The sequence below is a fragment of the Vipera ursinii genome (genome assembly GCF_947247035.1).
Source record: "Vipera ursinii genome assembly, chromosome: 2".
Classification (NCBI taxonomy): domain Eukaryota; kingdom Metazoa; phylum Chordata; class Lepidosauria; order Squamata; family Viperidae; genus Vipera; species Vipera ursinii.
This window is the reverse complement of record NC_139513.1, coordinates 137,101,202-137,129,067: the sequence shown is the minus strand read 5'-3', so window position 1 is coordinate 137,129,067 and position 27,866 is coordinate 137,101,202. Positions and strand designations below refer to the sequence as shown.

Genomic DNA, 27,866 nt, shown 5'->3' with positions numbered 1-27,866 from the left:
AAATTATGGCGTTCTTTATCTTAGTTTAGTAATCTTTTTCACCATCCCAGACCAGTAGTATTTCATATTAGATACAGTAGGTAGTTACAAGTTGAAGGACACAATGGAAGCAAATCAAAGGCTTATAATATGATTTGTGTGGTTTTGACTTAATATGACATGTGAATCCAGCATGGTTCTGGACATTATCTGAATACATTTGGGAGGCTACATGTTTGAAGTTTGATCATGCAAGTGACTGAACTCCCCATTGGAAGGTGAAAAAAAAAATCTACCGTAATATTGTTATTATAGCAGTAAAGTCAATATGGTCTATAATGCTCTAATATTCTTTCCAATTAAAAATGGAGGAAAAAAACCAGTAGCCAATTCGAGTAGGTCCCAATTCCAATTTATTATCTTGCCATCACTGGAATGTATTTTGTCCTCTCATGAAAACATAGGTTAAAACAAAACTCTTATAAAACGTGTAAAAAGCCTGTAGAAGAGTACAACTTCTTCCCCATTCTCCAACTGTCTGATGCCCCAAATCAGCAGATTCCTGAATCTCACTCACATCTCACAGCAAGGTAGCAGCCATTTTATATAATAATTTAAAAGACAATAAAAAACTGTTTGTGTGCTTATCACTCCACAAACAGACAATATAGACTGGCTTGCTGTCTGACCTGAATGTTTTGTGTAGAATCTCTGTAATATGGCCAATCATTCCTAGAGGCCACATTTTGAGGTCAGGTGGCTCTTCACACAACAAAATTAATGTAATAACCAACTGGGTATGTTCCACAAATACTCCATCTATAGTACGGAGCAATCCCTGTACAGTAACAATGTTATGTGGCCTCCATACGGCCCTCACAACCATAGTTCACAGTTGTGTTGAAGACTGGGGAGGTGCTATACAATGGTCCCCTCTTTGGCTTTATAATGAGGGCATCTCTATACTGTAGGTTCTATTTATCTTGCCCATTCAGAGAATGGTTTTACAAATGACTGTCCTGCCCCAGATCTTTAAGAAGACAGGTTCAAGAGTGAGAGTAACATTCACAAGATTCTTCTGTTCAAATTCTATTTTGGAAGTGAATGTTGCTTGAGATAATCTGCAGAGCCACAAAGCATTTTTTTACTTTAAAAACTAAAACGCATCAACAGTGTCAATGCTACTGCAAAGTGGACTTTGATAATGATAGAAATCTCTTTCCTTTTACAAAACAATCTAATTAGTGTGTGCTTAAAAAAGTCAAATGTTGGATCTATCATCTTCTGTTTGCTTCAGAAAATTCTGCAAAGAAACTTGTCCTTGGGATTTCCCCCCCCCCTCTCCTCTGATACACAGTCTTCATTTTCTAGGATGTTCTGCACTTTCCCCCAAATTGAAAGAGAACTCCTGGGACAATAATTACAAGGGCTTGTAAAAAGGGATGTAGTCTACAAAGAATTAGGCAAAGTCTTCTACCAGGTCAGTCAACCTTTACACTTCACAGTTCATCATGTGGGAGATGTAAGGCATGGTCACAGAGATCTATAAAAAAGCATAGGTTTTCATTATCACAAGAACTAGAACTTCCAGCTAGCCAGCATGACTAGTTTACACTTATCCAATATAATATCAGTAGCTGTTCCCAAGAATATAATCATAGTAAACATACCTCTACAATCAGCAATTTTTGAATTTGAATTACTTCCCTAGCTGGGCTAATGCCAGGAAATTCTGGAAATTCAAAGCTATCCATCTTTAAGTTATCAAGATCTAGAAACACTGTTCTAAATCTAATGTAGCTTGTTTCACTTTGCTAAGCCTGTTTACAAACAAAATCATTATGCTTTGTAAAATATGTAGTATTTACCATTTGCCAATAAAGCCATATGGGGTTTATTCAATCTCAGTTTTAAAAACCACATTTTGCAATCAATTATTTATAGAATCCTGTCAATTATTTTGAATAATTATATATGCATATTTAGATTTTACTTTGATTAATCATGTAAGGGCACTCCAAAAAGACAGCTCTTAAGGTGAAATTATTCTTTGTGCCTTTTCTTAGGACTAATGTTGTTTATCCCTGCCTGCCTTTTTCCCACCTTAGATTCTGTAATTATAAATCAGCCTGTTTTAAACCTTATCTCCAAATTCTAATAGTGACTCAAATTATTATTTTTGGACGGGAGGAAGGCTCATCAAAAAGATGTAATATTTTCATTTTAATTAATCTCTGGTTCCGTAAACCTACAAAATTTATGACCCAGAAATCTTGCCTGCACACCTGCCAGCCCTATTATTTTTTTTCCTGAAAGCCTAGTCTAGTTTAAGAGGCCTACTAACAATTTTTGTATGGAGTTCCATGTACATTTCCTCTTTCGCATTGAAAGCTAGATCACTGATGACTCAGTGACTAGCAGAGGATCAGAGTTTACTGTACTTATTATCTTCCTAATCAGTAGGAATATTTATGACTCTAGCCATGCCACGCAATTCCAAGGGTTCTGGCAAACTGATTATATGGACAGATCATCAGGTGACTATGCAATTGATTTCACTCCACGTCAGTTATTAAGGACACTCCTTCAAGCTGCACTTAAAAGCATTATATGACTCTTAAGAATGTAATTTTCCATAGACTTTTTCCTTTGGCAGGCTTTAGCATAGAAATAAAGGTTTGTATTTTAATTTCTTAGCCAGATGGTACAAAAGACTTATGAAATTGAAATCACAGCCAACAGGAGTTACTACACCATGCTTTAATGGTCAGAAAAAAGCTGCTGCTCTTTGGCTGTAGCACCATGGCAAGTTTCCACTTCTCAAACACAAAAGGGCAAAGGTCAGGTGGAAACAAGCACAGGCAGATACGCAATCCAAAAATAAGTCAATGTTACAGAAAAAGTCAGTTTTCTAAATAGCTTCTTGGCAACTGGATGTTTGTCATCTCCTAGCCAGGAAAATGCACAGAAGGGAAGAAGAGAAAATAATTTATTCTACAAGTTTAAGTTATATAGCATACAGTTATAAAAGACAATAAGCAGTTTTCAATATCCTCCCAATCCAGAGAAAGGTCACATGAGTTTTTAGGGCACTGGGTAAAAATGGAGAGTGGAAACTCTGGTGTACTCTTATACCATTCTCTTGATGTTCCAGGGTTCTTCTCCATAGTCATAAAGACTGGAGTTGCTGGAAAGGTTCCCCAACCCTTTTTAAAAATATATATTTTATTGATTTTTTAATATGAATATCTTGATATTTGGTAAACAGCGTGTTGTCTGGGTTTATATTTACAAAGTAATCACTATCTGTTAATTTCTATATTCCAAAATCCACATTTTATGCTTGATTTTCTCTTCTTCCAATAATATTCTCTTTGCAACCTAAATTAATACAATTCTTATTAATTTGGTAGGTATCAATTAAATATAAAGATTTTTCTAAAATTTCTACCAATAATAATCTCACCAATATCATGCTTCTTTTCTATTTGGTCATCTTGGTTGCCTCGTCACAATCCTGTTTACAAATTCTTATTTAAATTCATTTTCCCTACCATGTTCAAAACATTTCTACTGGTTAAAATTTTCCCAGAATTAATTACCTTAAAGTATTTAAATCTATTTTCATATCTTTAAAAATAAGTAAGAAAAAGACACAAAAGAAAGACACAGAAAAAGATGTGAGAGAGAAAAAGAAAAGAGAAAAAAAGAGAAAAAATACTAGTTAAAATATGTATCCCTCTTGAATTAGTATACACTTATTTCCAAATCCTTTCTGTTCTTTTTACCCATAATTAAACCTAAGTTTAATTTTTAAATGTTCCATTTAATAAATCCAATCATCTAATCTTTTAACTCTATTCAAAACATTTTCCCATTTTAGTTATCCATTGGAATTTTCTTAAAATCAATTACATTTAAATATCTAAAACATTTCCTTTATATTAATTATCCACACATTTTTATTTATTTATTTATTTATTTATTTATTAGTTTTTATAAACCGCCCTTCTCCCGAGGGACTCGGGGCGGTGTACAGAGGAAGGAAGGTATACAGATTGAGCAATAAAGATAATAAGAAACACTAATGAACACAAACTGGGACCCCAATTAACGCTATCATGCCAGGCCAGCCTGCTGAAACAGGAAAGTTTTTAAGTCGCGACGGAAGGTACGGAGGTCAGGGGCCATCCGGATTTCTGTTGGTAAGGTGTTCCAGAGGGCTGGCGCACCCACTGAGAATGCCCTCCCCCTGGGGGCCACCAGCCGACATTCCTTGAGCGGTGGCACCCTGAGGAGGCCCTCTCTGTGGGAGCGCACAGGACGGTGGGGTGCTGACATCGGCAGAAGGTGCTCCCGAAGGTAGTCCGGACCCATGCCATGTAGGGCTTTGTAAGTCATCGTTAGCACCTTGAACTTCACACGGAAGGCAGCCGGAAGCCAGTGCAGCGCACGGAGGAGAGGTGTGATATGGGAGTATCGGGAGGCTCCCAAGAGTGTCCGTGCCGCCGCACTTTGCACCAGTTGAAGCTTCCGAGTGGATCTCAAGGGCAGCCCCATGTAGAGAGCGTTACAATAGTCTAGGCGAGATGTCACAAGGGCATGGGTGACTGTACGTAAGGAATCCAGGTCCAGATAAGGCCGTAGTTGGCGAATTAGTCGAACCCGGGAGAAGGCCCCCTTGGTCACAGCTCCAATGTGGTCTTCCAGGGAGAGCTGCGAGTCTAGGAGGACACCCAGGTTGCGGGCCCTATCAACAGGGGGAAGTAACTTGTCCCCAATGTTAAGCAGTGGGACGTTCTGGATCTCCTGGCTTCCCGGTACGTACAGCCATTCAGTCTTGTCCGGGTTCAGTTGAAGCCTGTTTCTCCCCATCCATTCCCGGACCGCTTTCAGGCAGCGGGACATCACGTCTAGGGCATCACTGATATTGTTTGGAGTTGAGATAAAAAGCTGGGTGTCATCAGCATACTGATGGTACCCTACTCCAAAACTGCGAATGATCTCACCCAGCGGTTTCATGTAGATGTTGAACAGGAGAGGCGAGAGGACCGACCCCTGAGGGACTCCGCAAGCGAGAGGCCTCGGGGTCGACCTCTGTCCCCCTGTCAGCACCGACTGCGAGCGACCCTGGAGAAAGGAGGAGAACCAACGCAGAACCGTGCCTCCCACTCCCAGTCCCCTGAGGCGTCGCAGCAAGATACCATGGTCGATGGTATCGAAAGCCGCCGAGAGGTCTAATAAGACTAGGACAGAGGAATGGCCCCTGTCCCGGGCTCTCCAGAGATCATTCATCAGAGCGACCAATGCCGTCTCCGTGCTGTAGCCCGGCCTGAAACCCGATTGGTACGGGTCTAGATAAACCGCTTCATCCAGGATCTGAGGAAGTTGGTGCGCCACCACGCTCTCAACAACCTTCGCAAGGAAGCGAAGATTGGAGACTGGACGAAAGTTATTCAAAGAGGATGGGTCCAAGGTGGGCTTCTTGAGGAGAGGTCTCACCACCGCCTCCTTCAAGGCGGTGGGGAAGTGACCCTCACTCAGAGAAGCAGAGATGACTGCTAGGAACCAGCCTCGTGTCGCCTCTCGAGCTGCATAGGCCAGCCAGGAAGGGCACGGGTCCAGTAAGCATGTGGAGGAGCTTAACCTTCTCATAATCCTGTCCACTTCCTTAGGAGTTACAGGATCAAATTCTTCCCAGATGACGTCGACAAGACTGTCCATGTCTTGTTCTTCCATCTCAGCCCAGTTGGAGTCCAGACCAGTTCGAATCCGAGCGATTTTATCCAGCAGATATTGACCAAATTCCTCGGCTCGACCCTGCAAGGGTTCCTCCCTCACCTCTTGGTTTAATAGGGAGCGAGTCACCCTGAACAAGGCAGCTGGGCGATTATCTGCGGACGCGATGAGGGTGGAAAAGTAGTTGGATTTTGCCACCCTTATCGCAGCGAGATAAGACCTGGTGAGGATTCTTAGTCGCAATCGGTCGGATTCGGATCGACTGGACCTCCAACGGCTCTCTAGGCCCCGTCTCCGACGCTTCATCTCCCGGAGCTCCTCGGTGAACCATGGGGCTCGCTGGGATCTGCGCCGGGTCAGAGGCCGCAAGGGCACAACTCGGTCCAGAGCCTCCGTGGCTGCCTTTTCCCAGGCTTCCACTAAGGCTTCCGCCGAGCTGTGAGCAGGGGGTGCATGCGAGTCCCTAAGCGCTGCCTGGAACTTATCAGGGTCCATTAGGCGCCTAGGGCGGTACCATCTGACTGGCACCGTGCACCCACGGTGGGGGGTGGCAAGGGGGAAGTCTAGCCGCAGGAGGTGGTGATCGGTCCATGACAGGGGCGTAACAGTTGTGGCACCCCCACCGACATCATCACGCCACCGTCCAGACAAGAACACCAAGTCTGGGTTGTGGCCTCTCTCATGAGTCGGCCCAGAAATTATTTGCAACAGGTCCATGGCCGTCATGGAAGCCATGAACTCCCGAGCCAGTTCGGACGATCCTCCCAGGGACGGTAGATTAAAGTCGCCCAAGACCATGAGTCTTGGGAATTCAACCACCAACCCTGAGAGGACATCGAGTAGCTCGGGTAGGGCCGCCGCTGCACGATTAGGTGGTAGGTACGCCAGCAGCAGACCCAGCTGCGCCCCTGGGCCGAATCTCAGTAGGAGAGACTCACACCCGACCATCTGAGGGACGGTGGTCTCTCGCGGGCTAAGGGATTCCCTGATGATAACTGCCACTCCCCCGCCCCTCCCATGAGCCCGGGGCTGGTGCAGTACCTGGAAACCTGGCGGGCAGAGGTCAACCAGAGGAACACCCCCCTCTGGGCCCAGCCAGGTTTCCGTGATGCAGGCCAGGTCCGCATGCTCACTCTCCAATAGGTCACGAATGAGGTGAGCTTTGTTGGCTGCGGACCTTGCATTCAGGTAGACCAGCCTCAGCATGGGAGGGTGCGCACCTTTGCTCCCGGGTCCTCCGGGGGAGAACAGAGGGTCGGAGCGTCTCACCGCCTTTACAGAGCGGAGATGACACTCCCGGTGACAATACGGCCCTCTGTCTGTGCACCTTCTGCCATTCCCCACCATCCTAGGGATGGGACGTTCGTCAGTACGCCACTGGGTGTTATCGGCGACTGGCCCTCGTTGTACGCCGTCGCGAACGGCCGTGGGCCTGGCATGCGTTATGGTGGCTGGAAGGTGCGCCTTTCCCGCGCAACCATAGTCTCCTCCCTCCCCCCTCCCTAACCCCACAAAAAACTTAGCTAAGAACTTAATCAGGGGCCTCTTGATGGGAATGTGCTGGAGGCCCCTGACCCTGCCCGGCCATCTCTCAGAGGCCCAGTGGTTGGGCCCGTCATCAAGATTGGATGTGATGCAGGCGGGTCGCACCCAGGAGAGTGGGGAACCCCTGAGGGCGTGCAGTGCTATGCTAGAGTATTGAACGGGCATAGTCACAGGTGGTTCCGGGAAGGCTGTCCCCTGGATGGTGAATTTGCAGGAGGGTCGAGCCGGGTAGGTGCGTATCTGGATCGTCGCCCTGCCACTGCCACTTGGCCGGGCGAACCCCCAGAAGCAGGCCACTCCTCATCCTCTCACGATGGGTTGTGTCTCTGCTTCCGGAGGTGGTCCAGAACGTACTCTGGGTGAGGCATACCCCATAGAGCTCTCACCACTATGGGGTAGCAGGTGTATGGCCCAGCCACTCTGCCACCGTGGCTAGCACCCAGGCCCGTTATGTCCTGTGGGGAAAGAATGGGCAAAGATGGGTGAGAATGGGCAGAAGGCAGGATGGAGGGATCCATTAATTGGCGTCAGCTCCGGTGGTTCAGCCGCCCCAAACAGTTCCCTCCCTGATCCTCTGGGCGTTGTTCCCGGCCGCAGTTCCATGGCCCCTATTGGTTGGGGACCGTCCAGAGCGTGGCATCTCAGAGGTACGGGAGTCCCTGGTGTCATGCCCCTGGTGTTGCCGTCTCCGATCAAGATGTTTCGAGGAGGTGGGTCGGGCCGTCGCCTCCATTGTCCAGCGTCTCCTTTGGTGTGCATCTTTCGGAGGCACCGCCGTCCAGGGGCAGCCCACGGTGGTCGAGACGCCGCACCGCTGCTCTTACCGCCGAAGATGCCGCCGCCATCCGGGAGCCGGTCAGGGGCAGAGCAGAGCCTTCGGCCCCTCCTGTATGGCTGCGAGGGCTGCCGTGGTCCAGGGTTGTTGTGGTCCAGGGGCGGGTCTCTCCCCTCCGGCGCCGCCGATGCCTCCGCCTCCGCCACCCAGCTGGTCCAGCTGGTCCGCGGCGTCTCCGCTGATAATCTGGAGACGCCGCCGTCGCCCGGGAGCCGGTGGGGGGGGGGGCCGGGGCAGAGCAGAGCCTCCGGCCCCTCCTGGACGGCTGCGACGGCTGCCGTGGTCCAGGGGCGGGTCTCTCACCTCCGGCGCCGCCGATGCCTTCGCCTCCGCCACCCAGCTGGTCCAGCTGGTCCGCGGCGTCTCCGCTGATAACCTGGAGACGCCGCCGTCGCCCGGGAGCCGGTGGGGGGGGGCCGGGGCAGAGCAGAGCCTCCGGCCCCTCCTGGATGGCTGCGACGGCTGCCGTGGTCCAGGGGCGGGTCTCTCACCTCCGGCGCCGCCGATGCCTTCGCCTCCGCCACCCAGCTGGTCCAGCTGGTCCGCGGCGTCTCCGCTGATAACCTGGAGACGCCGCCGTCGCCCGGGAGCCGGTGGGGGGGGGGCCGGGGCAGAGCAGAGCCTCCGGCCCCTCCTGGATGGCTGCGACGGCTGCCGTGGTCCAGGGGCGGGTCTCTCACCTCCAGCGCCGCCGATGCCTTCGCCTCCGCCACCCAGCTGGTCCAGCTGGTCCGCGGCGTCTCCGCTGATAACCTGGAGACGCCGCCGTCGCCCGGGAGCCTGTGGGGGGGCCGGGGCAGAGCAGAGCCTCCGTCCCCTCCTCGATGGCCGGGGGGGGGGGGCCTGGAGGCGCCCCGCCGCCACCGCCATCGCCGTTGCCAGCCTCCCTGGATCCACGACCAGCCTGGGGGCTTGAAAAAAATCGTTGTCGCAGCCGCTGCCATCCTTCCCGCCGGGGCCTCCGCCGCACAGCTGATCGGCGGAGGCGCCGCCCTTGCTCAGCAGTTGACAGCGGCAGAGGCAGGGCGGAGGGTGCTGGCTCCGTTATAACGGTCGCCAGCGGCCCAGGCGGCGGGGCAGGGGTGTCCTGGCACCCCTGCAGTTGTTCCGGGAGGCAGCGGGCGGCATAGATTACCCAGCTGTTTTGCCCGAAATTCTTGCCCCACCCCAGGGGTCCATTGACGTCCCTGGGGGGCTCCTGGGGGGACGCCTTACTGTTGGGGGCTACGGAGCTCTCCCCAGCGCGTCCGCCATCTTCGGAGCCGGGGAAAAAAAAAAAAAAAAAACATCATGTCTTTGTAAACATCATGTCTTTGTAAAAAGATTTTGCCCCTTCATATTCATTGAAGATTTCTCTCATCATCCCTTGTCTCCCCATTGCAACGGCTTGCAATCCATTTTCTCAAATCTTTTTCCTTATCCTCAAATTTACTTTGTGATCTTAAGAGTTATCTTTTCAATGTTCAATGATTCTTGTAAGTCCTTCTCCACTTGAGTCTCCACTAGCTTATGTTCAGTTATCTGCTTTACATGATCCCTCTCATTTTTTTGTTTTCTGATCATTTGATTGTTGTGATGTTAAATTGAGAATGCATTCATTTAAATTTTCAAATTCATTTTTAATTTCCTCACGGTTTGAAGTTAATATCATTTGCATTTGTTGTAACAGAACAAATATTTCCTCCTGGTAAGTATTTATTTTTTCTTGGTATGTTCTTTCTGCAGATCTCTGATGCTCCATAATGACCAAAAGTCCTTTCTCTGCCAATCACTTTAAAGTCGCAATTTAAAAAATATTTATAATCCAGGAAGGTCAATTTTTTTCTAAGTTTTGTAGTAATCACTTTGTAGATAGTCCAGCTGCTTTTTGTTTAATCAACACCTTGAAGGTTGCAACAAAAGGCTTCTCTTTCTGGGCTGTATATTTAGGGCAGTATTTTCATCCACCACTAAATGTCAGCACCAGTCCATCTTTCAATTTTCCCCCCTAACCTTAATTCACCGTTTCTGTTTAGAGGAGGGTGGAACAAAGACACTCCTCCCTCACTTTCGGAGGATTTTTACTTCTGGGATTTTTTCTTTTTTTCTCAGGAAATCAGTCAGGTAGAAGAGAGAATATCAATATTCTTACCCAGTTCACTCACGCTGTTTACAATCACGCTTAGTTTAGTGCTTTTTGGCTTCGGCTGCATGTAGCTTGGGCTAGATTCATGAATGATGCTAGCCTTGCTTCTATCGGTTTTTAGAGAGCTTTTCCCAGACATCCGGATCGACCACCGTCTCCTCAGGATCGGCGGGGCTTCCCTCCTTCCTTGCCACCTCTCCGGGGTGGCTTTGGAACCATTTAGGGTCCCCAAACAGAGAGAAATCAGCTGTAGGGATCGGATCGTCTCGATCCCTTGGCTGATGCACTAGCTGCGCAGAACTGGAAGCCAGGCTCCCCAACCCTTATTGTGCATAACTGATTTTATGAGACTCCTCATAAAATTTTACAGTTCGATTGGTCAGGCTAAAATTTGAAATCAGCCAATTAGAAGTAGAAATGCCAAAGAGAAAAACAGCAAAAGATTTTAAAAGTATATTCATTTCTTGCTTTGTTTTTTTCTAATTATAATTTTATTAAAGATTATAATCGCAACAGAAAAAATTAATACAAGCTGGAAAAAGAATAAAAAAGTAGAAAGTGCAGAAAAGAAAAATGGGAAAAAAGAGAAAGAGATAGAAAAAATAATATAGTAAAGAAAAAGAAAATATATAAAGAATTGATTTCCCAACTTCATCACAAGTATAAACAATTTTAGTAACTTATCACCTTCTCTTAAAATACAGCAAATGATCTCTTCTTCCCATGTCCTATCACTTATTTATAAACAAATCCATAAATCTCATCATTTCAGTCCTATTGTCCATTGGGGTTACCAGAGATAACATATCTATTTTAACCTCAATCAAATAAACCAACTTTATATTCCTTCTAACAATCTTGACATTTAATTCCTTCAAATGTCATAGAACTTGTTTTCTTTTCAATTTTACCTTGTCCGTTCTCAAAAAGTTATTCAAAACATTAACATGCTTTTTATAAATCCAATATAGTAAAATTATCCAAGTCATTCTCTTGGTTTGTTATTTGTGTAGTTTTAAATTATTAAGACATCAGCTGATTTCTTTTGTATGCCCAGAGTAACACATTTTACCATGTCATTCTTATAGCCTGTCATTTTAAAAATCCTGTTTCAAGTCAGTCTTGAAACTGTAGGTCCACTAAAGAAAGAAGATGGCGAGGAAATAACAGGCAACAGGGAAAAAGCAGAGCTGCTTAACTCATACTTTGCATCACTCTTCACACAAAAAGAAACTATAGCCCAACATAGTCCCCCTCTAGAAAAACCACTGCAAAAGACAAATTAGAAACAAAAATTAAAATAAGCAAGAAAATGGTAAGAGAAAACCTATCCGACCATGACAAATATAAATCACCAAGGCCTGACAGATTACATCTCAGAATTCTGAAGGAGCTGGCCGATGTTATCTCAGAACCATTGCACCACATCTTTCAAAAATCCTGGAGGACTGGGGAAGTACCTGAGGATTGGGAAATGGCTGATGTGGTTCCCATCTTCAAGAAACGAGGAAAAAACTGACCCAGGAAACTACAGAGCAATCAGTTTAACATCAATACCTGGGAAGATTCTAGAAAAGATAATCAAAAAACAAAACTACGAACAACCAGAAGCAAATAAAGTTATGACTAGTAGCCAGCACGGGTTTGTTAAAAATAGATCATGCCAAACCAATCTTATTTCATTCTTCAACCAAGTGACTAAACTAATAGACCAGTGATATACTGTGGACGTAGTGTACTTAGACTTCAGTAAGGCATTTGATAAAGTAGACCACAATCTACCCCTTGGTAGGTTAGAAAAAGGTGGAATAGACAACATCACCACCAGATGGATCTGTAGCTGGCTGGCAAACCATAGTCAACGAGTAGTCCTCAACGGCACTACATCCACATGGAGAGAAGTAAGCAGTGGAGTACCACAAGGCTCCGTCTCGGGCCCAGTACTCTCCAGTATCTTCATCAATGACTCAGATGAGGGAATTGAAGGGGAACTCATCAAATTTGCAGATAACACCGAACTGGCAGGAGTAGCCAACACCTCAGAAGACAAACTCAGGATCCAAAAAGATCTTGACAAACTTGAACTATGGGCCCTATCCAACAAAATGAGTTTCAATGTGGAGAAAAGCAAAGTTTTACATTTAGGCAGGGAAAATCAAAGGTACAAGTACAGATTGGGCAAGACCTGGCTTAAAAAGAGTAGCTGTGAGAGGGACCTTGGAGTACTAGTGGAAAATCACTTAACCTTGAACCAGCACTGTGCAGCAGCCGCCAAAAAAGCTAATACAATCCTGGGTTGTATAAACAGAGGCATAGAATCAAGATCACGCGAGGTATTAGTACCGCTTTATAAAACCCTAGTAAGACCACACCTGGAATACTGCAGCCAATTTTGGTCACCATATCACAAAAAAAGATGAGAGTTTGGAAAAAATTCAGAGAAGAGCAACTAGATGATCGAAGGTTTGGAGGCTAAAACATACGAAGAATGCTGCAGGACTTGGGTTTGACTAGTCTAAAGAAAAGAAGAAATAGGGGAGACATGATAACAGTATTCCAGTATTTGAGGGGCTGCCACAAAGACAAGGGGGGGTCACGTTATTCACCAAAGCACCAGAGGGCAGGACAAGAAACAATGGTTCAAAACTGATCAAAGAGAGAAGCAACCTGAAATTAAGGAGAAATTTCCTGACAGTGAGGACAATTAACCAGTGGAATAGCTTGCCCCCAGAAATTGTGGACACTCCATCACTGGAGATTTTTAAAAAGAGGCTAGATAGTCACTTGTCTGAGATGGTATAGGTTCTCCTCCTTGAGCAGGGGCTAGACTAGAAGACCTACTCTAGTCTACTCTACTCTACTCTACTCTAGATCTTGTCCGAATGAGTACACAGGTCTTCAATAATTCCTCTCTAGACAAGGAAAGGAGTTGAGATTTCCCACAAGTGGTCCAGACAGCAGGTCTCCAGGAGGTTTAGAGCTATAGTTGAAGAGAGAATAAATCTGTTTGGTACTGGCGGTTGGTACCTCTGAAATACTAAGTTAATATACTTCACTTTCTAATCACGGACAGAAATTTATTAACTGCTTTTCAGATATTAGGAACCTTTTGATAGACAAATTTTACAGGACTGAGTTTTCTTCAATCCTTAGTGAAACAAGCTTTAATTACAGGTTTACAAATGTAAAAAAAATGAAATAAGCAGCAGCAGGGTGATTAAAACTTTGATTTTAGAAAGTTACAGATTAAGGGTCTAAATAAATTTGAAATACGATTTTGGAATTAAAAAAGAATCCTTTCTGTGGGAAAATGATTTTTTTAAAAAAAATATAAGACTTTAAACATTGGACACTAGAGGGAATTAAAAGGACCTTAAATTAAAAGGAATTAAAAGGAATTGTAAATACCGTATATACTTGAGTATAAGCCGACTCGAGTATAAGCCGAGACCCCCAATTTCACCCCCAAAAACTGGAAAAAGTTATTGACTCGAGTATAAGCCGATCTGCCGTTCTGCAAGCCTCTGCCGCCAGCAGAGGCTCGATCCGCCATTTTGCAAGCCTGAATACACAGGAATACCCTGTGTAGCCGCGGCTCGTTGGCAGGTCTCCGTTCCTCCTGCCGACCTTTGGGGAGGTTTGGGCGCCTCCCCAAACCTCCCCAAACCTCGGCAGGTCTCCGTTCCTCCTGCCGACCTTTGGGGAGGTTTGGGCGCCTCCCCAAACCTCCCCAAACCTCGGCAGGTCTCCGTTCCTCCGCGCAGACCTGCCGACCTTTGGGGAGGTTTGGGCGCCTCCCCAAACCTCGGCAGGTCTCCGTTCCTCCTGCCGACCTTTGGGGAGGTTTGGGCGCCTCCCCAAACCTCCCCAAACCTCTGCAGGTCTCCGTTCCTCCGCGCAGACCTGCCGACCTTTGGGGAGGTTTGGGCGCCTCCCCAAACGTCCCCAAACCTCGGCAGGTCTCCGTTCCTGTTTGGGGAGGTTTGGGCGCCTCCCCAAACGTCCCCAAACCTCGGCAGGTCTCCGTTCCTGTTTGGGGAGGTTTGGGCGCCTCCCCAAACGTCCCCAAACCTCGGCAGGTCTCCGTTCCTGTTTGGGGAGGTTTGGGCGCCTCCCCAAACGTCCCCAAACCTCGGCAGGTCTCCGTTCCTCCGCGCAGACCTGCCGACCTTTGGGGAGGTTTGGGCGCCTCCCCAAACGTCCCCAAACCTCGGCAGGTCTCCGTTCCTGTTTGGGGAGGTTTGGGCGCCTCCCCAAACCTCCCCAAACCTCTGCAGGTCTCCGTTCCTCCGCGCAGACCTGCCGACGTTTGGGGAGGTTTGGGCGCCTCCCCAAACGTCCCCAAACCTCGGCAGGTCTCCGTTCCTCCGCGCAGACCTGCCAACCTTTGGGGAGGTTTGGGCGCCTCCCCAAACGTCCCCAAACCTCGGCAGGTCTCCGTTCCTGTTTGGGGAGGTTTGGGCGCCTCCCCAAACGTCCCCAAACCTCGGCAGGTCTCCGTTCCTCCGCGCAGACCTGCCGACCTTTGGGGAGGTTTGGGCGCCTCCCCAAACGTCCCCAAACCTCGGCAGGTCTCCGTTCCTGTTTGGGGAGGTTTGGGCGCCTCCCCAAACCTCCCCAAACCTCGGCAGGTCTCCGTTCCTCCGCGCAGACCTGCCGACGTTTGGGGAGGTTTGGGCGCCTCCCCAAACGTCCCCAAACCTCGGCAGGTCTCCGTTCCTCCGCGCAGACCTGCCGACCTTTGGGGAGGTTTGGGCGCCTCCCCAAACGTCCCCAAACCTCGGCAGGTCTCCGTTCCTGTTTGGGGAGCTTTGGGCGCCTCCCCAAACCTCCCCAAACCTCGGCAGGTCTCCGTTCCTCCGCGCAGACCTGCCGACCTTTGGGGAGGTTTGGGCGCCTCCCCAAACCTCCCCAAACCTCGGCAGGTCTCCGTTCCTGTTTGGGGAGGTTTGGGCGCCTCCCCAAACCTCCCCAAACCTCGGCAGGTCTCCGTTCCTCCGCGCAGACCTGCCGACCTTTGGGGAGGTTTGGGCGCCTCCCCAAACGTCCCCAAACCTCGGCAGGTCTCCGTTCCTGTTTGGGGAGGTTTGGGCGCCTCCCCAAACGTCCCCAAACCTCGGCAGGTCTCCGTTCCTCCGCGCAGACCTGCCGACCTTTGGGGAGGTTTGGGCGCCTCCCCAAACGTCCCCAAACCTCGGCAGGTCTCCGTTCCTGTTTGGGGAGGTTTGGGCGCCTCCCCAAACGTCCCCAAACCTCGGCAGGTCTCCGTTCCTCCGCGCAGACCTGCCGACCTTTGGGGAGGTTTGGGCGCCTCCCCAAACGTCCCCAAACCTCGGCAGGTCTCCGTTCCTGTTTGGGGAGGTTTGGGCGCCTCCCCAAACCTCCCCAAACCTCTGCAGGTCTCCGTTCCTCCGCGCAGACCTGCCGACGTTTGGGGAGGTTTGGGCGCCTCCCCAAACGTCCCCAAACCTCGGCAGGTCTCCGTTCCTCCGCGCAGACCTGCCGACCTTTGGGGAGGTTTGGGCGCCTCCCCAAACGTCCCCAAACCTCGGCAGGTCTCCGTTCCTGTTTGGGGAGGTTTGGGCGCCTCCCCAAACGTCCCCAAACCTCGGCAGGTCTCCGTTCCTCCGCGCAGACCTGCCGACCTTTGGGGAGGTTTGGGCGCCTCCCCAAACGTCCCCAAACCTCGGCAGGTCTCCGTTCCTGTTTGGGGAGGTTTGGGCGCCTCCCCAAACCTCCCCAAACCTCGGCAGGTCTCCGTTCCTCCGCGCAGACCTGCCGACGTTTGGGGAGGTTTGGGCGCCTCCCCAAACGTCCCCAAACCTCGGCAGGTCTCCGTTCCTCCGCGCAGACCTGCCGACCTTTGGGGAGGTTTGGGCGCCTCCCCAAACGTCCCCAAACCTCGGCAGGTCTCCGTTCCTGTTTGGGGAGCTTTGGGCGCCTCCCCAAACCTCCCCAAACCTCGGCAGGTCTCCGTTCCTCCGCGCAGACCTGCCGACCTTTGGGGAGGTTTGGGCGCCTCCCCAAACCTCCCCAAACCTCGGCAGGTCTCCGTTCCTGTTTGGGGAGGTTTGGGCGCCTCCCCAAACCTCCCCAAACCTCGGCAGGTCTCCGTTCCTCCGCGCAGACCTGCCGACCTTTGGGGAGGTTTGGGCGCCTCCCCAAACGTCCCCAAACCTCGGCAGGTCTCCGTTCCTGTTTGGGGAGGTTTGGGCGCCTCCCCAAACGTCCCCAAACCTCGGCAGGTCTCCGTTCCTCCGCGCAGACCTGCCGAGGTTTGGGGAGGTTTGGGGAGGCGCCCAAACCTCCCCAAAGGTCGGCAGGAAGAACGGAGACCTGCCGAGGTTTGGGGAGGTTTGGGGAGGCGCCCAAACCTCCCCAAAGGTCGGCAGGTCTGCGCGGAGGAACGGAGACCTGCCGAGGTTTGGGGACGTTTGGGGAGGCGCCCAAACCTCCCCAAACAGGAACGGAGACCTGCCGAGGTTTGGGGAGGTTTGGGGAGGCGCCCAAACCTCCCCAAACAGGAACGGAGACCTGCCGAGGTTTGGGGACGTTTGGGGAGGCGCCCAAACCTCCCCAAAGGTCGGCAGGTCTGCGCGGAGGAACGGAGACCTGCCGAGGTTTGGGGACGTTTGGGGAGGCGCCCAAACCTCCCCAAACAGGAACGGAGACCTGCCGAGGTTTGGGGACGTTTGGGGAGGCGCCCAAACCTCCCCAAAGGTCGGCAGGTCTGCGCGGAGGAACGGAGACCTGCCGAGGTTTGGGGAGGTTTGGGGAGGCGCCCAAACCTCCCCAAACAGGAACGGAGACCTGCCGAGGTTTGGGGAGGCGCCCAAACCTCCCCAAACGTCGGCAGGTCTGCGCGGAGGAACGGAGACCTGCCGAGGTTTGGGGAGGTTTGGGGAGGCGCCCAAACCTCCCCAAACAGGAACGGAGACCTGCCGAGGTTTGGGGACGTTTGGGGAGGCGCCCAAACCTCCCCAAAGGTCGGCAGGTCTGCGCGGAGGAACGGAGACCTGCCGAGGTTTGGGGAGGTTTGGGGAGGCGCCCAAACCTCCCCAAACAGGAACGGAGACCTGCCGAGGTTTGGGGACGTTTGGGGAGGCGCCCAAACCTCCCCAAACAGGAACGGAGACCTGCCGAGGTTTGGGGACGTTTGGGGAGGCGCCCAAACCTCCCCAAAGGTCGGCAGGTCTGCGCGGAGGAACGGAGACCTGCCGAGGTTTGGGGACGTTTGGGGAGGCGCCCAAACCTCCCCAAACAGGAACGGAGACCTGCCGAGGTTTGGGGACGTTTGGGGAGGCGCCCAAACCTCCCCAAAGGTCGGCAGGTCTGCGCGGAGGAACGGAGACCTGCCGAGGTTTGGGGACGTTTGGGGAGGCGCCCAAACCTCCCCAAAGGTCGGCAGGTCTGCGCGGAGGAACGGAGACCTGCCGAGGTTTGGGGAGGTTTGGGGAGGCGCCCAAACCTCCCCAAACAGGAACGGAGACCTGCCGAGGTTTGGGGAGGTTTGGGGAGGCGCCCAAACCTCCCCAAACAGGAACGGAGACCTGGGGAGGTTTGGGGAAGCGCCCAAACCTTCCCAAACGTCGGCAGGTCTGCGCGGAGGAACGGAGACCTGCCGAGGTTTGGGGAGGCGCCCAAACCTCCCCAAAGGTCGGCAGGAGGAACGGAGACCTGCCGAGGTTTGGGGAGGCGCCCAAACCTCCCCAAAGGTCGGCAGGAGGAACGGAGACCTGCCGAGGTTTGGGGAGGTTTGGGGAGGCGCCCAAACCTCCCCAAAGGTCGGCAGGAGGAACGGAGACCTGCCGAGGTTTGGGGAGGTTTGGGGAGGCGCCCAAACCTCCCCAAACGTCGGCAGGTCTGCGCGGAGGAACGGAGACCTGCCGAGGTTTGGGGAGACGCCCAAACCTCCCCAAACGTCGGCAAGTCTCCGTTCCTCCGCGCCCTGCCTGCCTGCTTCTTTCCGCTGCGGAAAGAAGCAGGCAGGCAAGGCGCGGAGTTTGGGGAGGTGCGCGCGCACCTCCCCAAACCTCCCCAAACTTCGGCAGGTCTCGGACGGCGGTGGCTTGGGAGAGGTGCGGGCGATCCCGGAAGCACCAAAGCCTCGGCCGCGCACAAGTCCTCGGTAAGTTTTTTTTGTTGACTGGAGTATAAGCCGAAGTGGAATTTTTCAGCCCAAAAAGTGGGCTGAAAAATTCGGCTTATACTCAAGTATATACGGTATTACAATTAAAGAGAATACTCAATCTTGATTTACAATTGCAGAATGAAGCAAAATATTTTAACATTGGACATATTGAAAGATATTTTTGAACAACGGACCCAGAAGTTAATGTTAATAGTATCCTTTCTTGCCTTATCATATTCATTTGTGTGCTATTGCTTCTCCAAGGAGCTTGGGATGGTATAGATGAATTTTTTCCCCCTCAACTCTTTATATTTTATGCAAGAGGTAAGTCTGGCTGAAAAGAAAATCACTAGCTCAAAGCTACAAGGGTATTCACAGACCGAAAAGGATTTCAACTGTTACCTCAGCCCAAAAAAGAGCTGGTCCTCAGTCTGTTGAAAGCTACCTAGAATTCTGACCTGCAATTTAAAATGGTTACTTTTGGTGTGATGTCTGAAATGAAGTATAGATGTACAACTACAATATCAGGAACAGGGACTTTTTCTATTAAGGGATGTCTTCTATCGGGAGTGCCACATCTATGTTAAAAGCCAGATTCAAAATTAAGCATAGGCAACATTTTTCCTTTCCTTCTGCCTTCATTATTTTACCTCTTTATTTATTACACATCTATTGATTTAGAAAAAACATACACTGTGAACAAGATTGAATTATTTTTGCATTCACCAACCAACAAAACATTGCATAAGGGCTCACTACTAAAGAAGTACATTGAGATAATTTGGTCACATAGAGAAAATGAATGAAGATTCAATTAGAAAAAAAGATAAAAGATTGAATTAGTTGAGAGGAAGGGAAAGACAGGAAACTCATTACTGGATGGAGTTGATGGTATCATGAAAAAGAGAGAAGTTTAAAGAACAAACACGCAACACATGAAGCAGTGTATGTATGTGGAGGTAATAACAGAAGAGGTGTTTTCATTTTATATATATACTTAAATACCTAAGAACAGTACAATACCTAAGAACTGCACAGTGTTGTTTTTGGTGAGACGTGCGATTAAATAAATGAGATAAATAAAAAAAATATCAAAACTTTTCTGAAAAAAACCCAGAAGTGGTCTCCTAGCAGCTACCAGCTAAAATATTTTCCAAGTATTTTAATAATATTTTAAAATTATAAGTCAGTTGACCAATGATGAACCTTCCATTTGATGAAAATTCCATATTTCATCCAAGAACTCGAGGCAACATAGAGTGGAGTCCCTCTTTCTATTTCCCCTACAATGACCACCCTATGAGTAGAATGAGCTGAGAAAACGATGGCCAAAGTCAACCAGGAAGCTTTCACGCTTGAGTACGTATGGACTGCATCTTTTTATTACTGATTAGCATGCTTTTAATTTGCCAATCAGCGAAAGACTACAGACCAGTTTCTGCCTTATTTACCCCACAGATGGACAAACAAAGCCATGACAGAGGATATTTTTTAAACTCAACAGTGCTTCTGATTTTGTGCTTACCTGTCCGTTTGCTGCACAGCCGGTCCTTGACATTTTCTGCCTCATGGGAAAAAAATTCCATGAGCTCATCTTCGTACTCTTCAGCTATTTTCTCGCACTGTGAGGAGAACCAAGGAATTCAACTGAGCAGCTTTTTCATACCTTTGCTTCTTATTCTCCCAGATCTATTGGCCAATTCAGCCAATTTTGAAGCCCAGCAAACCTAGACCAACTCAACTCAAGGCAATTGCCACAACTCTCTCCTTCTGCCAAACTGCACTAGAGAGAAAACACAGTTCATTGGGAGGAAGGGGAGGTAGTTAATTGGCATAATACAACCTATTCTTTTCAGAAGCTTGTTGTTGTTGTTGTTAGTTGCAAAGTCATATCCAATCCATCGCGACCCTATGGACAACGTTCCTCCAGGCCTTCCTGTCCTCTACCATCTTCTGGAGTCCATCTAAGCTCATGCCTACTGCTTCAGTGACTCCATCCATCCACCTCATTCTCTGTCGTCCCCTTCTTCTCTTGCCCTCAATCTTTCCCAGCATTAGGCTCTTCTCCAGTGAGTCCTTCCTTCTCATTAGGTGGCCAAAGTATTTGAGGTTTTTTTTTCAGAAGCTATCAACAGGTTATTCTGACTTTCTTGATGTAATCCCATTAATTATATGTGGAAATCAAATATGTATGTCTTCACAACTCTCCAAATTTCCTTCGACAAACAGAACAATCACAGAACACATAGGCAATAAGATTGTGTATGCTTAGAAAATGATTTGGAAAAGGTGCGTCAGCACACAAGAACAGGAGTACAGCACTTCCTTAAATCAGCTGTCTTTTTTTTAGGCTTCCACGCAGAAGTTGCATCAAGGACATGGCCACCTTAATGAATTAGCTGACTAAAGCAGCTACATAATTTTCAACTTTGGCTATGTTAAAGCGGTATTATGCTCTTACATTTTCTGAATCAACTTTCTTGAAGCAGGCAGAGCTTTTGCTAGTCCTACACTTGAGAAACAGCAATGCTAAGAAAAAGACAGACAATCATGTAGCTCTTGATTTATGCAAGGAAAAAATTCCAAACGTTTTAGAGGCAGAAGGGAAAGGAGATGGCCCTGTTATTTTATAAAGTTCCCCCTAAGATATACTTGTATTTTCATAGAGCTACTCTGTATGTGAATCACGGACTACTACGGAGTTCAGCAATGTCTCAGAAATCAATGTTGCTTCCTCAATCTTTCACAGCATGCAACCATAATTTGGCTATAGCCATAAAGTTATAAGTAGCACGTCAGCAGTTTGTCACCATAACCTTTCACTACTATTATCTTATAAGAGGAAAACTGTTAGTCTATGGCATAAGGCATAAGCTTTCATAAGTTGCACTCACTTCACCAGATGCATAAATAGCTAGACTGTTGTAAAATATAAACTGGGATGAAGCGGGAATGGTTATACAGCTACAGATTACATGTGAGACAGATTACAAGTAAAGTAATCAAATAAAAAAGGCAGAAGGTTAAAAATCCATTGTGTCTTTTCCAGATCTTCTGAAATCTTATGTATGCAAGTTGAACAATTTCTTGCTAAGCTGTGAAGCTTGTCTTTCATTAGCAGTTGCTGGTAAAGTTAAGGAGAAGATCTACTGGATTGTACTGAGTAATTACTTCAAGAGAATGTTTGCATTTATGTCTCACTCATATGTTTCTGTAGGTATCTGGTTGTACGCTGTTAGAACAGAATGATGAACTAAAATGCCGCTCCTGGTCTAGTGTGTGGCTCTTATATTCTACAGAAAAGTGATACATCATAATTTGGAGCATCTAAAAGAAAGGACATCTTTCCTAATCTAGCTTTGCCTTCTGGATCACTTACTGCAAACTTCAAGTTTGATGTCACATCACCATCAAATTTGGTTTCAGAAAGATCCATCTTGGTCCCATCAAAGGAGACCACTCTGACATAATTCTTCCGGCGAGTTGAAGGATCCACCTTCTCACCATAGTTATTCATGTTTTCACAGATGTTCTCCAGCAACTCCATCAGGTGAGCCTCAGATCTGGCGTAGGGCACCTAAGAGCAAATTAATACTTCCTTTAAATAGATGACAGAAGCTCTCCCTGTCTATCAGAGACAACTGCAAATTCTGGCACAAGAGATACAAAGTATGATCTGTAAATATTAAAAAACTCTCACAAATGCTATAGAAGAATAATCATCAGGTTCTTCATAAGTAAAATAATCTCTTAACTTACCTATTATTTTTGCAGATGTAATTGTTTTTAAGTAGACAATGGACCACTAAATTTTAATCCACTATGTTTTGACTGTAGGTTACCATATGTTTACAGTATGATATAATCTTCTGACTATAATTTTTGGATGGTGCTCCAACATTTTCATCAATATTGAAATAAAAAGAAAAGCTCTTAATTATATCATTCACAATATATTGGGTATGACACTGGCAGGGGAAAACATGGTAAAAAGAAACTCTAAAACTCTTTCATCAGAAATTTAAAATCTTCCCTCACATGAGCTTTTTAACCATTTCACAGTTTGCCCATTTCAGCCATTGAAATGGAAGTTTTCAAAGATTCAACTAATCTATGTCAAGTATGGAATGTATTACCTCTACTATGGACTGGCTTCCATCAGGATTAATGCGGAAGGAGCCTACTTGGATAGTTTTTTTCAGATCTACTCGAGATATTTCCCATTCCAGCTCATCCACCAGAGCACGGCATGCTAAAAGCAAACATCATTTAGGAATCAGTGAGATGATTATCAAGAACAATACAATTATCTATAGAACAGTTAAGGGACAATTTTAATAGGGATTTTCCATTTTTTGTGGTGCTGGACTGAATCACCAGATCTTTTACAAACCTATAATCACAGCTGAAGATCTCAGCAAATAAACAAAGGAGAGTAAATTAGTGTTACCAAACTCAGATTAAACTAAATTTCAAAGCAGCTTTTCCTTCTCATTGTCAGTCAAATGGCCATCTGTCCCATTTTAACCTTTCTTTCTTTCTTTTTCTTCTTTCTAGCTACCCATCACTTAGGCATTAACTCCATGATTTTCCTCTGATGCTCAGAACACTCTTCAGCATTTGGCAGCTGAATAAATGCATTATTTATAACACAGTATGCTGCAGATGGAATCATTGCTAGGGACTGTCTCTATGCCTAGTAACAAATGTATTTAGTAGTAACCTCAACAAAGAATTTAGAGTCTATGTCAGAAAAGGAAATATAAACAGCAAATTCTTCTTTGCCTTCAGTACCAATTGCAATATTATTTTTATTATTATTACTATATTTTTATCAACATACATATATTCTGGTAAATGAGGACCCAGATTGTTGGGGGCAATAAGCTGACTTTGTAATAATGCCGCTTGGGGGGGGTGTGAAAGCCCTAATAAGCAGGCATATACATTGAATGAAGGCTACTGCTAAGCTTGTAAGCCGCCCTGAGTCTTCGGAGAAGGGCGGGATATAAATGGGATTAAAATAAAATAAAAATTAAAAAACTCAAGGCAGTAAACATACCTAATAGTCCTACCTCCTATTTTCTCCAAAACAACAATAGCTTTGTGAGGTGGGTTGGGCTGAGAGACAGTGCCTGGCTCAAAGTCACCCAGCCAGCTTTCATGATTAAAGCGGGGGGGGGGGGTAGTTTCTAGAAATTCCTAGTTTCTAGGCCAGCATCTTAACCACTAGATGAAGTAAGTTCCTTTTCCTACTCTTTTCCTCTACTAATAAGCAAGCAGGATTACAACAGATAATGCTTTACATCAGTAGCTGGGATGCAAGACAAAAGGAATAGCAGGAAAAGGATGGTGTTAATACGATCCCTGCCTGAAGGTATTTTCTAGGATAGGTCTAATAATCTTGCTTCTCAAGTTAAATAAAATACTTCTGCACATATGTAGAACTAAGCAACCTACAGCTCTCCAAATATTGGAGAACATCAGTTCCCAGTTATGGTTTCCTAGTTAAGAGGAAAATATGTTTCAAATAGCATAAAACACCCAGTGTGCAAACAACTACGAGAAATGATATGCAGTTCTGTTGTTAAGTGACATCATTGGCACTATCCTGTGACCTCAAACAGTTATCTGGAAGCCAGTTTTCAGCAGCCTTTTTACATATGCCATGCAGGATTTGAATGAAAGCCAACTGTTTAGTCTACAAAGAAAAATGGGGAAATACTTCTGCAATTAGATGGGAGAGGCTATTGTCTGAGGGAAGCATTAGGCTTTGAAGAATTTATCTAGAAGGAAAGCAAGGACTGAAGGGTAAATTCTACTAGCCCTGCCAAATAAATTCATTCTAGCATAAGTGAAGACATAAGGCACAAGGCTTTTTAATCCTTTTCTGTCAGTAGATTGTAACAAGGTTTTGGTTTAATGTAGCATGTTAACTATTCAGTCATAAGATATGGGCAAAAGATTTTTAATAATGCATTTGCTCAGCTATCTCAGCTGCTGGTCCACGAGCAAACAGCTTAAGTGCATGTTTGTATAAGCAGAGGAATATATTTTGCTGCAAAGAAAGTAACATGTGTATCAAATGATGGGTTTTTTTAGGACAAGAGAATTCCAGGGACTAGATGAGAAACTGCAAAGAGCTAGGCTAAGCCTCTCTGTGCCATCCTTTTCTATCTTCTTATAAGATCTTGAGTCGACCTTCTATTTCCACATAACAGTTTATTAATTTATTTATTAAATTTACATGCTGCCCGTTTCAGAGTGACTCTAGGTAACTTACAAAATGATAAAAAGGTAGATATGGATAGTTAAAATTAATGAGAATTAGAGACTAAAAACCAAGGAGATGGATTGCATAGGGATGGGGTCTTACCCTGTCAACCACTTCCAACACATAGCATCCCTGTTGGAGCCTCAAGCCAACTGGCAGAGCCAGGTATTAAGGCTCTACTAGACAGCCAGAAAGATTGAGGCGGATCTCACCTCCAGTGGCAGAATCTTCCAAAGGACGGGGCCACAGCGGAAAAGGCTTTTCTCCTAGACTGTGTTAGCCAAAGGGGGCCACAGCAAGCCTCATTCACTGGAGTAAATGGGGCAGGACTTCAAGATACCTGGACCCATGCCATAAGGGCTTTAAAGGTAATAACCAAACCCTGAATAGAACAGTGAGAGAATAACATGTAATATATACACAAATACACACACACAGAAGTGACATCTCTTCACTCGAAAATATAATTGAACCAAGCAGCCCTGGTATTCCTTAGAAGTCAGTGTGAAAATATTTTCCAGAAAATGCACATTTTAAAAGCCACAGTGATTTTTTTTCTGTTTTAAAATGTACTCTACCAACTCATTAATTTTAAAAATAGCTTAATTTACCTCCACAGCGGAGATCTTGGCTCTTCTGGGTGCAAACACTACTCAATAACAATAACAGGCAGACAGTGCTTGAAATCCAATCATTCATCTTTCTAGGTATGGGCAAGCAACCTGCAAAGTCAGAGGTTAAGTTCAAGATGCATGAATGCTCTTTTTTTGGGGGGATGGGGTGGGGGTGGGGGGAAGGATCCTTAACCCAAAAGCAAGCTTCTGCAAGGCCTCAGAATCTCATCCTCATCTCACAAAACACTATATGCATGAGTTAAAACATCAGATCAATGCCTGTACTCAGCCAGACTCTAGTACCATTTATTATACAAAGCTGCATTGTGAAAGGTAGCAGTTAGTCATTGAGTTCAGGTATAGAATACAAAGTACCTTTTGTGCAACAGGCCAAAAGGCAGCAATTAGAGCTGCAAGTTCCCAGTTATTTGCTTATGTTTAACTATAGTAGTCAGAACTGTAAAATGTTTGCTAGCTTGCTATGCTTTCTATAGAGAATCGAATTAAAAGTAATTCTTATATGCCCAACATATAAAAAAATGAAGGACAAAATGTATTTGGTAAATATAGTAAACATTTTCCAAACAGAACAGAGCCCACTGAAGGTAATATTCATGCTTATCTAATCAATTAAAACCTAGCAAAGGATGATCCAGAATACATCTCAGCTACTAAACATTACTGGATCTTCAAATGAAATCTTCAATTACTTTATTCTTTCCTAATTCATTCTCTGATTTCAATGATCTTCCCATTTTTCAGTTGCCACGATCCATTTTGTAGACCCCCTAACCGCCAAATTTCTTGAACCTCATAATAATCTAACTCACCCCAAACCAAGTTTCATCATAGAACTACACCAGTTCAGATGCACGTGCTGTTTTACAATGTGGAGGAAAGAAGCACATCACAGAGGCAGCAAGATTTTTTAGGTACATTTTATTTCTACACATAGACATTATTTTTTAATTGGGGATGCTGAAAAGTGCAGTCTGAAGTGAAACTGGTGAGTCCTAAACCTCAAAGCTGTTACTTGCAGTTTTTGGCTGCTACTGTTTATTTACCTTGATAAAAATGTCTGAGTTAAAAGCCAGAGTTGAATCATACGTGTAGCTTGACTCACACTCAAGGACAAATTAAATTCTCACCACCAAGCTTGGTAATTCTAGCATGTTTTTAAATTGTGATTTTAATTTTTTGCGGCTAGACTTAATTTAATTTAATTTTAATTTTAATTTTATATTGTATTGTTTTTAAATTTTGCTTTGTAAACCGCCCTGAGTTGTAAACCGCCCTGAGTCCTTTGGGAGTAGGGCGGTATATAAACCAAATAAATAAATAAATAAATAAATAAATAAATAAATAAATAAATAAATAAATAAATAAATAAATTTTATTAGTAAGTTGAGGAAAGATATTGAACAGGGTTTACAGGCAACTAGGTAATTATGATATTTAGGACAGATTATGCTATCAAAACATTGATAATTTGCTTTTGCTCTTTTTTTACAGCAATTCTTTAACACCCCCTACACACACACCCTCCCAAGACTGAAAATGTTACTTCTATTCTTGCATTTTTGGAGAGCTATCCAGCATAGGTGTTTTTGCCGGAGGATTTTCTCCAGGGTTTGGGTAACAGACAGCCCGTTAAATTCAACCAACACGTCCAAGAGTCAGAATGAATTTGGCAATCTAATTTCCCTCTCGAAATTCGAGTGTAGGATCGAGTGCTCACGTGTTCATAACAGAAGCACCGCTTATATATGTATTCCAACTATTTTGCATATATTATCTCAATGATCTTTTCGGTGCCCTGCGTGGCAGAGCCGAATTCAGGACTAGAAACTTCTACACTTACTTACTTCATTACACCAACTTATAAGCGCTACCCCCTATTACTTCTCCCTAGATTTGGTGCCCCGTTTCCAAGCTCATCGCTCCCGCTAGTTAGCTCTCACCGGCGTCCCCCACAGCGGACCCTCGCGCTCCCGAGTCCCCCACTCAGTGCCGGTTAGAGGCGCTTTCCCAGTCTTCTTCCCTCCGGGGTGGCTAACGTCCGCCTGTTTTTTTTTTTTCCTTTTTTTCACGACCTGATTTCATTTCCTCAGTCGCGCTTGGAAACAACCACTCCTAATCTCTGCTCCGCTCTTCTTCTTGCAACAGCCATTTGTAAAGACCTCGAGAGCAGCGTCTTTTAAGCGCAGGCGCTTCTAAGCCGACTCGCTTTTATGAAAAGGACCCTTCAGGGCCCCCCCCACCCCGGCCCACGTGGCAAGCAAAGCAGCAAAGTGGCAGTGATAGGCGGGGTTAGGTTGGTAAAAGGCTGAACCTTGAAGGACGGCAGTGGGTGTGCTCAGATCTCCCGAAAGTACGGATCTAGGGAGGTTTTAGCCTCAACTAGTAACTTCTCTCACCCGTAAAAATAGAAAAGATGACATAGGCCAGGGGTCTTCAAACTTGGCCCTTTTATGACTTGTGGACTTCAACTCCCAGAATTCCTCAGCCAGCTTTGCTGGCTGAGGAATTCTGGGAGTTGAAGTCCACAAGTCATAAAAGGGCCAAGTTTGAAGACCCCTGACATAGGCATTACATATCCACCAGTCTATAGTTGCATGAGTGAG

General features: G+C 46.5%; 1 protein-coding gene across 2 annotated transcripts; it reads right to left on the bottom strand.

The window, feature by feature from the left end:
* Window positions 1-375: 375 nt before the first annotated feature.
* Window positions 376-27,484, bottom strand: CNPY2 (canopy FGF signaling regulator 2). 2 transcript variants are annotated; one of them, XM_083351792.1, is made up of 7 exons: window positions 27,204-27,484; window positions 25,240-25,350; window positions 22,491-22,606; window positions 21,859-21,931; window positions 20,816-20,883; window positions 19,880-19,976; window positions 376-1,522 (listed from the first exon to the last, which is right to left on the bottom strand). In XM_083351792.1, the coding sequence occupies exons 2-7, from the start codon at window positions 25,325-25,327 to the stop codon at window positions 1,479-1,481; spliced, it is 486 nt and encodes a 161-aa protein (XP_083207918.1). In that variant the 5' UTR covers window positions 25,328-25,350; window positions 27,204-27,484; the 3' UTR covers window positions 376-1,478. The 2 variants fall into 2 exon arrangements, with proteins under 2 accessions (XP_083207918.1, XP_083207917.1); XM_083351791.1 differs by lacking the exon at window positions 20,816-20,883 and having other exon boundaries at window positions 21,734-21,931; window positions 27,204-27,476.
* Between the last annotated feature and the right edge of the window lie 382 nt (window positions 27,485-27,866).

Excerpts from the sequence above, each read along its gene's own strand:
- CNPY2 (XM_083351791.1), bottom strand. The coding sequence starts at position 25,327 with ATGAATGATTGGATTTCAAGCACTGTCTGCCTGTTATTGTTATTGAGT. Across the intron at positions 22,607-25,239 it reads CCAAGATCTCCGCTGTGGAG|CATGCCGTGCTCTGGTGGAT; the intron begins GTAAATTAAGCT and ends GTTTGCTTTTAG. Across the intron at positions 19,977-21,733 it reads CATCAAACTTGAAGTTTGCA|TGCGAGAAAATAGCTGAAGA; the intron begins GTAAGTGATCCA and ends TTCTCCTCACAG.